The sequence below is a fragment of the Scomber scombrus genome, unplaced genomic scaffold, assembly GCF_963691925.1.
Source record: "Scomber scombrus unplaced genomic scaffold, fScoSco1.1 SCAFFOLD_321, whole genome shotgun sequence".
Lineage (NCBI taxonomy): Eukaryota > Metazoa > Chordata > Actinopteri > Scombriformes > Scombridae > Scomber > Scomber scombrus.
In genome coordinates this window covers 15,001-31,426 of record NW_026910191.1, presented here as the reverse complement: position 1 = coordinate 31,426, position 16,426 = coordinate 15,001, and the positions used below count along the sequence as shown (strand labels likewise).

The window sequence follows — 16,426 nt, the reverse complement described above, 5'->3', positions numbered from 1 at the left end:
TCCTGAATGGAGGAAAGAGGAAACTAAAGGTGTGATATATATATATATGAAAGAGAAAGCCTCACACACACACACACACACACACAGATGGATGGAGAGAAAACAGGAGCGTGATGCCGCTGCGTCGCCGCTGCGCTGCGTCTGCTGAGCCAGCGATTTCTGCTTTCACGCTAGAAAAAGAAAGAGAGAGAGAGAAAGAAAGAGAGAGTCTGCAGTTTCACCCCTCATGTCTCTCCTGCTGTCCTGAGCTGCTTTTTTAAAGGAGAAGAATCAACTACAGCTTCATGTTTGGATTATTTAGAAGCTGTTTTTAATGTGTGTTTGAAACTCAGGAAAAAACCTATTTTGTTTATTTTCTAACTGGACAACTTTAAACTCAAGCTTTACTCTACTGGTGGACTTATCTGACTTCAACAAGCTGCTCCTCTTTTTATACCTGGAAACATTTAAAGATCACCAGCCTCTGTGAGTCTGTCTGATGCCTCTGTGGACTCGTCTCCTCTAAAAAAAAAAAAATCCTTCTCCTTCGTCTCATCTCTGGAGTCTCATCATGGAGCTTCAGAGCGCCACCGCCACCTCCTCGCTCCCCGGCCCTCTCTCGCCCGGCCCTCTCTCTCCTACCTCGGACTACGCCGTCCTCCCTCTCTCGCCGTCGTCTCCGTCGGTCGGCCCCGGCGGGGGTCCGAGCCCCAGCCTCAGCCCCATCAGGGGGCCCAGCCCGAACCCGGATTCTCGGGTCAGGCTGCTTTCAACTACAACCAGCTGGAGGGAAGGTTCAAACAGCTGCAAGGTAAGACAGGAGCTCGGAGAAAGAAGGAAGGAAGGAAGGAAGGAAGGGAGGAAGGAGGGAGAAAAGGAGCAACGTATCCTAAAAAAGTTTATATGCATTTTAACACCTGGAAGCGTTCAGCCGCTGCTCTGCTTCTCCTCGTGTTGTCAGGAGAGTGAAACACTAGAAAGAGGCTCGTTTTTCCTAGAAGCAGCCACAGGAGGGCTGAGAGAGAGAGAGAGAGAGAGAGAGAGAGAGAGAGAGAGAGAGAGAGAGAGAGAGAGAGAGAAGAGAGAGAGAGAGAGAGAGAGAGAGAGAGAGAGAGAGAGAGAGAGAGAGAGAGAGAGAGAGAGAGAGAGAGAGAAGAGAGAGAGAGAGAGAGAGAGAGAGAGAGGAGAGAGAGAGAGAGAGAGAGAGAGAGAGAGAGAGAGAGAGAGAGAGAGGCTTCATAGTCTGAATGTAGAGCTGATGTTAATAATGATACTACTAATAACTTTATTTGTTTTGCACCTTTTTATACAACAAATGCTGCTAAAAGGAGAATAAAACATGTTAAAAAAGCAACAATTATCGGTTTAATAATCACAAAAGTAGCAAAACTGGACGTCTGAAAAGTCCAAAACAACTAAAACTCCTTACATTAAACACAGAAGCAGAAATATATATATTAATAAATATTAATATATAATATTAAAGGAGGAACTCTCAGTGTTTGTGGGGGTGAGTCAGTGTTTTCTTATCTCAGAGCCCCACCCTGCTTCACATTCATACCGTCACGCTGATGATTAATAATTATAAGAAAGAAAGAAAAAAACACCCAACGATCAGCTGGCTGCACCACCGGGGCTGATGGGTATTTAATGCCTTGCTGAAGGGCAGCTGAGGAAGAGGAGGAGGAAGAGGGGGAGTATGTCAGTCAGTATCCACACCCAGATTCTTTCAGATAGCTGTGATTCAGTCCTGAGTGTAATCAGTCAGCAGGGTGTTGGTTCACGTGTTTATCTTCAATATAAATATGAATATTTTATTAATGGGTTCGTTTCTCTTTGTCTTAAAAAGTGATTAACGGACAAACTTTGCTTTTAAATCTTTCTGTTTGACTGCGTTTATCTTTTAAAAGTGGACACAAACTCATCAAATATTTAGTTTATGTCAGTAAAATGAACTTATCGTTGTCAAGGTAACGGCTGTGACTTGATTTTAAAGAGTTTCAACAAGGCTTTTAACTATAAAAACTCCAGTTTAACACCCAAAATTAAAGCTTTAATCCTCCTGTTGAGCAGTTTTTACCCCATTGAGGACAACAGGCGTTAAAGTATGAGGTTTACTTTCATTTAAATGAAGCTTGTTGAATATAATTATGTGTTAAACTTGTAGTAATAAGTTGGAATGAAGGTTTAACTCAGACTCGGGTGATAATTTCTACTTTATGCCTCAATTTTAACCCAAGAGGACAAAAGTTGCACAGTTGACGGGAAGACAACACTTAATTTAGAAAAAGAAAAAGAAAAAAAACACATCTGGGGTGAAAAATTTAATCTGGAAAAACTCAAACTTTGACAGACTAGGATTAAAATGTAGTAAAAGTGTCTCAGGTCAACATAAATCTCTCTCTAGATCTGATCTGACAGTTAAAGTCTGAAACATATCCGTCTGTTTAGTGTTGAGCAATCATTACCTCATCTTTTATAAATACTGTAAAGCAAGTTGAGTTTATTTTCCTTTTTTCTTTTCTTGCGTAAACTGTCATGAAGTTGAACACCAGCTGCTTTTCTCAGTATTGTAACTTCAGTGAAATCCAACACGCTCAAAACTAGAGTAAACTTGTTGTGGACAAAAGGAGCCTTTTTTTTTTTTTAAGGCTTTGTGAAACGCTGACTTGACAGTTTTCACTATTTTCTGATGTTTTATGGACCAAAAAACAAACTGATTCATCAACAAGATAACTCAAATATGAATATATGCAGCTATTTGTGTCTTTAGTTTGGTCACACTGAGCCTGATTGCATCCTGATACTCAACACTGGGCATTATTTAATCAGCTGAATCATTTTAAATCTTCCTTTTTTTTGTTTTTTACATCACATTTTTTCAAATTATTCCAAAATACAAAGATTTGACGCAAGTGAACATGGCAACTCGGACAGTTTTCACCTTTTTTTTGACATTTTATGGACCAAATATCAACCCATAATGAGAATAATCAATAGTTGCAGCTTTAAAATATGAAGATAGTGTTAAAAGATTGATAATATATTGCTCTATTACAGTCAAAGCAGAAGTCACACTGAGCCTGATTGCATCCTGACACTCAACACTGGGGACACAGACGCATAAAGCATTTTAAATCTACTTTTTTTTCTTTTTTACATCACATTTTTTCAAATTATTCCAAAACACAAAGATTTGACATAAGTGAAGAGAGCAGCTCGGACAGTTTTCACCATTTTCTGATGTTTTATGGACCAAAAAACAAACTGATTCATCAACAAGATAACTCAAATATGAATATATGCAGCTATTTGTGTCTTTAGTTTGGTCACACTGAGCCTGATTGCATCCTGATACTCAACACTGGGGCATTATTTAATCAGCTGAATCATTTTAAATCTTCCTTTTTTTTGTTTTTTACATCACATTTTTTCAAATTATTCCAAAACACAAAGATTTGACATAAGTGAAGAGAGCAGCTCGGACAGTTTTCACCATTTTCTGATGTTTTATGGACCAAACAACAAACTGATTAATCAACAAAGCAACCCAAATATCAACACATAATGAAAATAATCAAATTTGCAGCTTTAAAATATGAAGATAGTGTTAAAAGACTGATATTATATTGCTTTATCACAGTCAGAGCAGAAGTCACACTGAGCCTGATTGCATCCTGATACTCAACACCAGGGACACAGACACATAAAGCAGCACAGACGACTCATTATTTAATCAGCTGACTCATTTTAAATCATTTTCTTTTGCTATTACATCACACTTTTCAAATTATTCCAAAATACAAAGATTTTACACAAGTGAAGATGGCAGCTCGGACAGTTTTCCCAACTTTTTTTGCCATGTGGCCAACGTTTTTATTTGAATTTTTTAAAGAATAATAATGAATATTCTCCATCAATAAAAACATTTTAACACATTTTAAATCTTGTTATACATCATACTTGGACAGTTTTCACCATTTTCTGAAATTTTATGGACCAAAAAACAAAATAATTAATCAACAAGATAACTCAAAGATCAATCCACAATGGAAATAATCAAAAAGTTGCATCTCTAAAATATGAAGATATTGTTTAAAGCCTGATAACGTGTTTTTATCACAGTCAAAGCAGACGTCACACTGAGCCTGATTGCATCCTGATACTCAACACTGGGGCTCTTACTAAAGTGAAGATGGCCACTCGGACAGTTTTCCCAACTCATCTTGCATGTGGCCAACATTATTATTTTAATTTTAAAGGTACTAAATGAAGCTTAATGAATATTCTCCAACAATAAAAACATGTTAACACATTATAAATCTTGTTATGCATCACACTTCTATTAAATTAATGCAAAAAACATAAAATCTGATGCGAGTGAAGATGGCAACTCGGACAGTTTTCACCATTTTCTGAAATTTTATCGACCAAAAAAACAAAATAATTAATCAACAAGATAACTCAAAGATCAATCCATAATGGAAATAATCAAAAGATGCAGCTTTAAAATATGAAGATAGTGTTAAAAGACTGATAACTTGTTTTTATCACAGTCAGAGCAGACGTCACACTGAGCCTGATTGCATCCTGATAGTTAAATATTGTTATGCATCACACTTCTATTAAATTATTGCAAAAAACAAAGATCTTACGCGAGTGAAGATGGCAACTCGGACAGTTTTTTCCAACTCTTCTTGCTCGTAAACAATAATCTTCAGAACGAGCAAATTAAGTGCAAGAGTTCGACCTACCTCTCAAAGACTGAATCAATAATTCTCCATCGATAGCAAACATTTTAACACTTTTACTGTGTGAGAAACGCTCGAGTGTAAAAGTATCGACAGGCTGAATTTAGCTGAAGGTTAACGGAGCCGGTCGTCTGATGCTCAGAAACCTTCAGTAAACGTCTCCTCGTGTCTAAAAGTAGCTTTCTGCTTCTCTGTGAGGTGAAGATAGGAGGTTTATTGATCCATAAAGGAGAAGAAGAAGAGTTTTAACATCCAAATAGAGTCTTTAATAACGTCGTTTTATATTAAAAGGCCTGTTAGATGTTTCCTGAAGACTCTCCCGGTGTTAAAGCCAAAAGAAACTGAAGCTTTTAGTGCAGTGAGGATGTTTTAATACAGGTTTTTAATTATTATTTGGTCTTATCGAGAGACTTTGAAGACGTGTGTGCAGTTTATCTTCAGTTAAGGATCATAAAGTGATTAGTTTTATTGTTTTAGTGTCGAGGTGTAGTCGGGTTTATCTTTTAATCTGCAGCTATAAAAAACAACAACAATGATTAGTCAACCTCAAATGTCTCAAATGTCTTTTATTTTGTCCACAACTCAAAATATACCCAGTTTATCATCATAGAAGACTAAAGAAAACTAGATCGAGTGGAAAAATGCAAAAATGTTATAAATCAGCAGCTTCTGTGCAAAATAATCTGTAAAAACTGAGACATAAAAGTGATGAAATTGCACAAATTCTCCTTATTTTCTCAGGCTGGTCATCAGATTTGTAAATATCTGGTTTATTATAGTAAAGTTGCATTATATATATTATATATTTAAGTTCACTGTGCAACACTAGAGTGAAAAGAAGACTCACTTCTCTTCAGATTATTGCAGAGAATAGTGCAGACAGGAGCGTTTTGTTCTCTGCTGATGAGAAGCTACTAAATCCAGCTTCCTGTGACACATTTAATCAGCCGTCAGTCTCCAAATGGGAAGAATTATTTGGCAGCATCTTCCAGGACAGAGTCACCTCGATAAGGACGAGAGATGCAAATACAGCAAAAAAAAAACAAAACTGAGATGTTTTAGCAATATAACAGAAGCTGAACTCCGGAAAACTGTAACTAAAGTGATTTTGAGCTGAGTTTTATGTATGAAAAGTACCATATGCATCATATTATTGTACTATATATTACTTTTAGGTTATCATGCAATGGTTTTACTGGTCATTTGAGCTCAAACTGGGCTGTTCGTAGCCCCTAAACTAAACAATAATCACATATAAGAAGCTGGAACCAGATAAATTAAGAGTTTCTTCTTCTAAACAATAAACTCATGAAGATAAATCAATTATAAAAATAGCTGACGAGTAGTTTTTCTGTCCCCTGACTCATCGATGCAGATCTAATTAAGACTTAACTTCACTTAATCTGTGTTGTCTGGACTTTCTCAGCAATCCTTCCAGATAAACTCTCATAGAAGCTCATTTAACAGGAAGTATTTCTCTCTTTTTTCAAACACTGAATGATCTTAAACGCTTTTATTGCAGCTGTCAAATGTGCATGTAAAGTTTTTCCTCGTCTTTAAACGTAGCTTTGAGGATTATATGTGTTTAAACTATCTCTGACTCTGACGCTTCCTCCCTGACGGACTTTTAAACTCTCAGATCAGAGTTCAGACTCATAAATCATCTGAGAGGAGTTGGTGTTTTATTATTATGATGTGAGGCCAAAACAACAACAACAACAACAACAACAACAACAACAACAACAACAACAACAACAACAACAACAACAAGCTAGAGGATATAAATTCATGTTCAGGTGGTTCAATCCCCAGAGGAGTGATGAATACTGAAGCAGCCGGTGATTATTGCTGCAGCTCCTCTTCCTCCTCCTTCTCCTGCTCCTCTTCCTCCTCCTTATCCTTCTCCTCCTCATCATCATCCTCCTTCTCCTCCTTCTCCTCTTCCTTCTCATCCTCCTCCTCCTTCTCCTCCTTCTCCTCCTCCTTCTCCTCCTCCTCATCCTCCTCCTTCTCCTCCTTCTCATCCTCCTCCTCCTCATCCTCCTTATCCTTCTCCTCCTCATTCTCCTCCTCCTCCTTCTCATCCTCCTCTTCCTCCTGCTCCTCCTCCACCTCCTCTTCTACCTCCTCCTCCACCTCTTCCTCCTTATCCTCCTCCTCCTCCTTATCCTTCTCTTCCTTTTCATCCTCCTCCTCCTCCTTCTCCTCCTTCTTCTCCTTCTCCTCCTCCTCCTCATCCTCCTTCTCCTCCTCCTCATTATTCTCCTCCTTCTCCTCCTCCTCCTCCTCCTCCTCCTTCTCCTCCTCCTCCTCCTTCTCCTCCTTCTCATCCTCCTCCTGCTCCTCCTCCTCCTTATCCTTCTCCTCCTCCTCCTCCTCCTCCTTCTCCTTCTCCTCCTCCTTCTTATCCTTCTCCTCCTCCGCCTCCTCCTCCTTATCCTTCTCTTCCTCATCCTCCTCCTCCTTCACCTCCTCTTCTTCCTCCTCCTCCTCTTCCTCCTCCTTATCCTTCTCTTTCTCCTCATCCTCCTCCTTCTCCTCCTTCTCATCTTCATCCTCCTCCTCCTTCTCATCCTCATCCTCCTCCTCCTTCACCTCCTCCTCCTCCTCCTCCTCCACCTCCTCTTCTTCCTCCTCCTCCTCTTCCTCCTCCTTATCCTTCTCTTTCTCCTCATCCTCCTCCTTATCCTTCTCTTCCTTCTCATCCTCCTTCTCCTCCTCCTCCTCCTCCTCCTCCTCCTCCTCCTCCTCCTCCTCCTCCTCCTCCTCCTCCTCCTTCTCCTCTTCCTCCTTATCCTTCTCCTCCTTCTCATTCTCCTCCTCCTTCTCATCCTCCTCCTGCTCCTCCTTCTCCTCATCCTCCTCCTTCTCCTTCTCCTCCTCCTCCTCCTCCTCCTCCTCCTCCTCCTCCTCCTCCTCCTCCTTATCCTTTTCCTCCTACTCATCCTCCTTCTCATCTTCCTCCTTCTCCTCTTCCTCCTCCTCCTCCTCCTCCTCCGTATCCTTCTCTTTCTCCTCCTTATCCTCCTCCTTCTCCTCTTCCTCCTTCTCCTCCTCCTCCTCTTTCTCCTCTTCCTCCTCCTCTTCCTCCTCCTCTTCCTCCTCCTCCTCCTTATCCTCCTCCTCCTCCTCCTCCTCCTCTCATTGGGCAGAGTATTGAGTAAACAGCCGTTATGAAGGGAAAACAAGCCGTCCAACGTCTCCCTGAAGAGTCTCATGAGGCTTTTATACGCAGCAGCTGTCAATCAAAAGACTCTTCATCACCCTCTGTGATAATAATAATAATAATAATAATAATAATAATAATAATAATAATAATAATAATAACTTTTATTAATGTTGCACCTTTAAAAACAGTTACAAAGTGATTTCAATACAAATCAAGTGAGATACAAAAAGAGAAAAATGTGATAGTTGTGATAAAAGTAAATTATAAAAAACATCAAATCATAAAACAAGTAAAACCAACTATTGTTAATGAAATAGAGATAAAATATAGAGAATGTTTATATCTTAATAGAGGCAACGTGTCATGGTGGAGATACAGCTCTTAAAACCCAAATATATATTAAACATATCTGTAATAATATATATATTTATTACTTTATGTGTATTGTTATTGTTCACTTCCTGCCTCTTTTTAAGGGTTAATAAAGAAAGAAAAAGCTGTTTATTAACATTAAAGTGAAGCAGTCGTCTCTCACTAATCTGCTCAGTCTGTTCTGTTAACGTCCATCATCCAACCCTGACCTCTGACCCCTGACCCTTTAACCTCAGGCTTCAGGGTGATGATCAATAAAGACACAATGACTTTGAACAGACGGACGTTACGTAACTGATGTTCAAACACGTTAAACAGCTTCATAAATTCATAATAAGCCTCTGATTGATATCTGGAGTCAGTGACAGCTGGTGTGTGTGTGTGTGTGTGTGTGTGTGTGTGTGTGTGTGTGTGTGTGTGTGTGTGTGTGTGTGTGTGTGTGTGTGTGTGTGTGTGTGTGTCTAAAATACACAGAAAAACATTGATTAATCATTCATTGATTGACCCTGACTCCTCACACACACATGCACAGACACACACACACACACACATAAAAACACGCAAACACACACGCGCACAGACACAAACACATGCAAACACACAGACACACACACATGCAAAAACACACACACACACAGACAAAAACACACAGACACACACACACACATGCAAAAACACACACACAGACACACACACAGACAAAAACACACACACACACAGACAAAAACACACAGACACACACACACACACATGCAAAAACACACACACAGACACACACACACAGACAAAAACACATGCAAACACACAGACACACACACACGCACACACACAGACACACACACATGCAAAAACACACACACACACAGACAAAAACACACAGACACACACACACACACATGCAAAAACACACACACAGACACACACACAGACAAAAACACACAGACACACACACACACACACACATGCAAAAACACACACACAGACACACACACAGACACAAACACATGCAAACACACAGACACACACACACGCACACACACTTAGACACAGACACACAAACACACACACAGACACACAAACACACACACACACAAAAACACACACACATGCAAACACACACGTGTAACCATGCATACAAAAACAAGCCTCCCTCGCTGCTCCCATCATCCCCCTCTCCTCTCCTCTCCTCTCCTCTCCTCTCCTCTCCTCTCCTCTCCTCTTCTCTCCTCTTCTGTTGTCTTGCATTCAGCCAATCAGAGGGCAGCGTAGTGGGGTTTGGGGAGTCCCCGAGGTGTGTGTGTGTGTGTGTGTGTGTGTGTGTGTGTGTGTGTGTGTGTGTGTGTGTGTGTGTGTGTGTGTGTGTGTGTGTGTGTGTGTGTGTGTGTGTGTGTGTGTGTGTGTGAGGATTAGTATAAGGGAGGGGAGGGGAGGTGTGTCTAACATGATCTGTAAGGCATGAAAACATCTTCTTCTTTCTCTCCATCTCTGTCCGTTACTCTTAAAGCTGCATCCACTCTCTCTCTCTCTCTCTTCTTTCCTCCTCCTCCTCTTTCTTCCTCCTCTACCTCATCAATGTTTCATGAGCTTCTGCGGAGCGTCTGTCGTCCCTCCCTTCATCCCTCCATCCCTCCATCCCTCCCTCCATCCTCTTAGTGAAATTAAAGGAACCTTCGACTGTCTCGTCATGATAAAATTCAACACAAAGGAGGAGACACTTTACCCCCCCCTCCTCTTCGTCCTCCATCTTTCATCAATAGTATCGAGTCCTGAGTGTGTGTGCGTGTGTGTGTGCGTGTGTGTGTGTGTGTGTGTGTGTGTGTGTGTGTCTACTCAGCATCTTCACACACAAACTGCTGATACACTTAAAGCACAAATAATAACAAACAAAAGAGCATTTTATTAAGGTTGAACTTCCATTTCTATAAGTTATTTTTAAATGTGCATTATATTTCTTACAGTGTAAAGATGCCTGCACGCTGCAAAAAGACGTATATCAGAACACTGCATCTTCTCATGGACTTATACATTCATTCTTTTAAGATTAACCCTTTCATGCATAGTGGACACTACAGTGGAGAGCTATTCAAAGGCTGTTTTCTTACATATATGCATGCATTTTAATGGATTTTAATGGACTTTTGACACTAGTGCATCATCCCACACACTACCACTTCATCTGCAGTACACTTTTTTGGTTGTAAATCAGTTTATTTGTTATTATAAAGTAATTTTATGGGGGGGGGGGGGGAGTTGAAATATTAGTGTCATGCCTAAAAAGAAATAATTCATGCAGTTAAAGCTCCAAATAAATGATGATTAGTCTTAAAAATGGCCTAAACACACTCTACTGTAACTGCAGCACTGTCACCAGGTCGCCATGGTGATGGTGATGTTGATGGTGAGGTCATGTGACCCAGCAGGTCTGGAAGTTATTGGAAAAGTCCAGCTTAAAGAAATGTGTATATGGTGTTTTTACAGCCCTCTAATGTAAAACAAATGGGTCAAATTAGACCCTGAACAGTATTTAAAGGGTTAAAAATGAGTTATAAAAATATATGAAGATTAATTTAGTTTGATTGATTGTTGCAGCTCTGCTTTCATTTGACATCTCGTCTGTTTCTACTTGAGATTCCTGGAATCATGTTGATGAAAAAATACCTGAAAGGTGAAGTCATTACAGAGAGGGGTGTGTGTGTGTATGTGTGTGTGTGTGTAAAGAATGGTGTCATTGTTGAGCGTTGGGGCCGAAGGTGACGTGACTAAGTGTTGGAGGAAGGAGTGTTAGAGTGTGTGTGACAGGATGAGGAAGAGCAGGAAACAGTTTCCCTGCAGGGATCAATAAACTGATTCTGATTCTGTGTGTGTGTGTGTGTGTGTGTGCATGCCTGTGTGTGTGTGTGTGTTGTCACATCGTCTCATTCCACGTGCATATTTGCAGGATGAAAGAACTCTTTGATGAGGACACTGAGCATGCTCACAACAGCAGAGAGAGAAGGGAAGGGGGGGGGCGAAAGAAAAGAGAGAAAAACAGTGAAAGTTAAAAATAAACTAAAACATGATAATTGTGTGTGTGTCTAGGTCTGTGTGTGTGTGTGTGTGTGTGTGTGTGTGTGTGTGTGTGTGTGGATAATTTCTCTTTAATGAGCTTCTACAATTCAGAGTCCTACAAAGATATTTATACAGCACTTATCAAAATGTTCATTAACAAAATAAAAGGGCAGCATTAAAGATAAATTAGGATAAAATATCAAATTCACTCACATCTCTACATATATAACTATTAAATACTATATTAAAAAAATAATTAAAAAAATATACAAATAAAATATTAACGTAATAATAATAAATAATACATATAAAATATCAATAAATATACAAATAAAATATAAATGTAATAAAAATATTTTAAAAATATTTTAAAAAAACAAACAAGTAAAAATAAAATATTAAAAAATGTATTTATTTTTGTTTAATTATTGTTTTTTATTTCTATCCATGTTTTTATTATTATTGTCATTTATTTAATCTTTAATCTTTTTTAAAATATTATTTTGTCTAATTTTAAATGTTTTAACCATGTAAAAAATTACTTTTTTATTTTAAATTTAATTTAAATTAATTTTATTAAAGAAATTACTGTATAAGTTGAGCTTATTATTATTATTATTATATTTTTTATCATTATTATTTATTCATATTATTTTTATTATTTTTTTATTATTATTTTTTTTTTTATTATTATTATTATTATTTTTTTTTAATCATTATTATTATTATTATTATTATTTTTATCATCATTATTATTCAGTCTTACAATAAAAGTGAGTTTTTCCATGAGAAGCTTGAACAGAAGATTTTGCACGTCTGGCATTTTTTGTAGCAGGTCATGTGATCTGTTACTGACTGTGACATCACCTCCTGCACGACCTGAATATTCACATCTCAGTCAGCTGATGAAATGAACCCAGTGATACTGTATGAGTTATTATGATGATGATGATGATGATAAATGATGATGATGGACGTGTATGTGACTGTGGCACCGCGACGTCGTTTCATTAACAACAACGTGAGGAATTCCAGCCGATGTTCACACGCTGACTGTAATGAAGAGGAGATGATTTATGATTCATACCAGACTGTGTTTACTTTAACTTCCTGACAGCTGACGGTGATGCTGAAAGGCCGGTTTGTGCTCAGAGAAAAGATGCACGATGGGAAAGAGAGAGAGAGAGAGAGAGAAAGAAAGAAAGAAAGAAAGAAAGAAAGAGAGAAAGAGGAAGGAAGAAGAAGAGAGGAGTCTATTGAAGCGTCAGAGCGTGAAACATGCATGTTTTAGTTTTTCTCTTCCTCCTTTAAATCTTCTGAAACAGTCGATATGAAAGTGAGAGTGATCGGCTCCAGCAGGTGTGTGTGTGCGTATGTGTGTGTGTGTGTGTGCATGTGTGTGTGATCTTATCTCATGTCTCAGTGGTGTTTTGTAATGACCTGCTGCAGGAATGTAAATGTTAAAAAAAGGGTTTGGCTTCTCTCAGTGTGTCTGTGTGTGTGTGTGTGTGTGTCTCCCTGTGTGTGTGTGTGTGTGTGTGTGTGTGTGTGTGTGTATGTGTGTGTGTGTCTCTCCCTGTGTGTGTGTGTGTGTGTGTTTGCGTCTCTACCTGTGTGTGTGTGTGTTTGCGTGCGTGCGTCTCTCCCTGTGTGTGTGTGTGTGTGCGTCTTTCCCTGTGTGTGTGTGTGTGTGTGCGTTTCTCCCTGTGTATGTGTGTGTGTGTGTGTGTGTGTGTGTGTGTCTCTCCCTCTGTGTGTGTGTGTGCGTCTCTCCCTGTGTGTGTGTGTGTGTGTGTGTGTGTCTCTCCCTGTGTGTGTGTGCGTCTTTCCCTGTGTGTGTGTGTGTGTGTGTGTGTGTGTGTTTGTGTGTGTGCGTCTCTCCCTGTGTGTGTGTGTGTGGGTGTGTGTGTGTGTGTGTGTGTGTCTCTCCCTGTGTGTGTGTGTGTGTGTGCGTCTTTCCCTGTGTGTGTGTGTGTGTGTGTTTGTGTGTGTGCGTCTCTCCCTGTGCATGTTTGTGTGTGTGTGTGTGTGTCATTATTAATGTGTAACTTTAGTATTTTCCCTCCAGGGCGTCTAAAACTGTTCTACAGAGTTTATTCAGTGAGGTCATAATAACGACTGTTTCTCTGGATGATAAATTCTACCAGAAATACTCACTATAAACATTATTATTATTATTATTATTATTATTATTATTATTATTATTATTGTCATTTTAAGACTATTTTTAAGCCTAGATTGCAGTTAAAAATGGTAATAACGGTTCAAATACCATCATACGTTCCCTGTTTGAGAGGTGCAAGGATTAAGTTTCACCTTAATCATTAACAGCATGCCTGCAGCCTGCACACACACACACACACACACACACACACACACACACACACACACACACACACACACACACACACACACACACACACACACAGTCTGATAGTGAGAGTGAAGAGTTTTAGGAGGAATTTGGGGTTTTCAGGAAATGTCAGGAGGCGTTTTATGAGGTTTAATAGTTCACATGTTCGACCACCACAGCAGAGACGTTTCTCCTGCTCTCTGTGTAGCAGCAGCTGAGATCGTCACTTCTGAGCCCAAAAAATAAAGTCACGTGACTTTTCTCGAGAGTTTAAAATGTTCTCTGATGTGTGAACTTATGCAGAGAAGCTCCAGTGATTAACAGGTTAAACTAGACTTCATCTGAGCTCATCCTGGAGCAAGTTTGAGCTTTAACATTCATATTATACACTAACCCTCCTGTTGGGTTGAGTCAAGGAAGGAAGGAAAGGAGGAAGGAAGGAAAGGAGGGAGGAAGGAAAGGAGGGAGGAAGGAAGGAAAGGACAGAGGAAAGAAGGGAGGACGGGAGGGAGGAAAGGAGGAAGGAGGGAGGGAGGGAGAAAGGAAAGAAGGACAGAGGAAAGAAGGGAGGACGGGAGGAAGGAAGGAAGGAAGGAGGGAGGGAAGGAAAGAAAGAGAGAAGGAGGGAGGAAGGACAGACGGAAGGGAGGAGGGAGGGAGGATAGAAGGGAGGGAGAAGGAAGGCAGGGAGGAAGGAAAGGAGGAAGGAAGGGAGGAAGGAAGGGAGGAAGGAAAGAAAGGAGGAAGGAAGGGAGGAAGAAGGAAGGAAAGGAGGGAGGGAAGAAGGATAGAAGGAAGGAAGGAAAGGAGGAAGAAGGAAGGTAGGCAGGTAGGAAGGAAGAAGGACGGAAGGGAGGGAGGAAGAAGGGAGGAAAGGAGGAAGGAAGGGAGGAAGAAGGAAGGAAAGGACAGAGGAAAGAACGGAGGACGGGAGGGAGGGAAGAAGGAAGGAAAGGAGGAAGGAGGGAGGGAGGGACAGAAGAAAGAAGGGAGGATGGGAGGAAGAAGGAAGGAAAGGAGGAAGGGGACGGAGGGAGCGGAGAAAGGAAAGAAGGACAGAGGAAATATGGGAGGATGGGAGGAAGGAAGGAAGGAATGAAAAGGGGAAAGGAAAGAAAGAGAGAAGGAGGGAGGGAGGAAGGAAGGAAGGAAAGAAGGAAGGATAAACATAAACCTTAAAAAACAAACCAGCAGCATCATTAACGATCTTTTTAGTGACATTAAATTCTTCTTCAACCAATCAGACGGCAGCTTTACGCATTTAAACAGAAGCAAATTAAAACAAGTTAAGTTTAATGTTATATAGTTAAGTTAATTTCCATCAGCTGCTAGTTAAATATCAAGTTAAACTCATGAGTCAGAGTTTATTTGCTTAGTAAGAATATAAACCTCACTTCTAGGAAGACTGTGTTGCGTTCAGGGACCTCCGACGTTTTTGTTAATTGCAGCGTTTATCGTGTAGTTTGCGGCTAAAGATCCTAAATAGAAATAACTGTGAGACGCGTCTGTCTGGAAACGACACGCAGTTAAACGGGACATATGGGAGCAGTCAGTTTAACCGTCTGATTATCAGCCGGTCAGTGTGTGCAGCAGACGGAGCCTCTCAATAGAGACCTCTGTTCCCTAATGCTGGCTCCCAGTGTCCTCCGGGAATACACACACACACACACACACACACACACACACACACACACACACACACACACACACACACACACACATACACACGCACACTATAACACACACACACAGCGTCTCATTCACACCCAATCATTTAGGCCGACTCTCTCGCTCTCACATTTCTAAACATTAGCGGTGTGATTCGATTGGCCGAGGCTCAGACAGGCTCAGTATTGTCTGCGCTCTGATTGGTTGATTGGTTGATTGGTGTCATTTAGAGTTTATTCTGCATCTTTAATCCAACGTTTAATTTTAAATATGAAACTTTTCCAGGTTCTTTAATTTAAAAACTCCGACTCCCAGGATGCATTTGGGCTAGAAACGTCCAATCAATGAGCTTTAAAATTTAATAAAAATCAAGTAAGGAAACTCAACTTTAATTTAAATTATTTTACTTTTAATTCCTCTTCTCACTTTTGGGTGAATTCAGCAACTATTTCGCTACGTTTTGAAGTCTTTACCGCTCTTTAATCAATTAGTTGATTGACAGAAACTTTATCAGCAACTGTTTTAATGAATGAAAACAAATTTTAGTCATTTTTATGTCATTATTGCAGCTTTTGTGTGAGAATTTAACACTTTTATGCATCATTTATGATTAAAAACTGATTATTTTTAGATTTTGGACCATTGATCAGACATTTAAAAAGATTATAACAGCATTGTTTAAACTGTTTTCTGAGATTTTACTCATAAAACAACTACTTAAGATAATTATCTGCAGATTAATGTGTAATAAAAATGATTATTAGCTTCTCCTCCATAGAAAAAACAGCCGAGGCTCATGGGAAATGTAGTTTTCTTTAGCTGTCAACCAGAATCCCAGACAAACAGTGATTTCTCTGTAATTAAGTAACGATTAATTAAAGCTGGTGGTCAGAATATAAACTTATATTATCATTATTTAACCTTAGAGAGACTTTTATCTGATGTATTATTGATTATTGATTATTGATTATTGATTATTGATTGATTTTCTGGTGATCGACTAATTGTTTTCAGCTCTGGTTTAAAACTCTACTGTCTTTACTCAGAGTGGAGAGAACATACTGTATATATTAGAGTTTCTTAACT

At 39.6% G+C, this 16,426-nt stretch overlaps 1 protein-coding gene across 1 annotated transcript in view; it reads left to right on the top strand.

The window, feature by feature from the left end:
- Nucleotides 1-452: 452 nt before the first annotated feature.
- The window catches only part of LOC133976787 (spectrin beta chain, non-erythrocytic 1-like), a gene marked incomplete at both ends in the record, with an annotated part of 25,188 nt that continues 9,214 nt past the window's right edge, over nucleotides 453-16,426 (top strand). Inside the window, 1 exon segment of the mRNA XM_062414982.1 lies at nucleotides 453-790. Within this exon segment, the coding sequence (XP_062270966.1) occupies nucleotides 453-790 (338 nt within the window).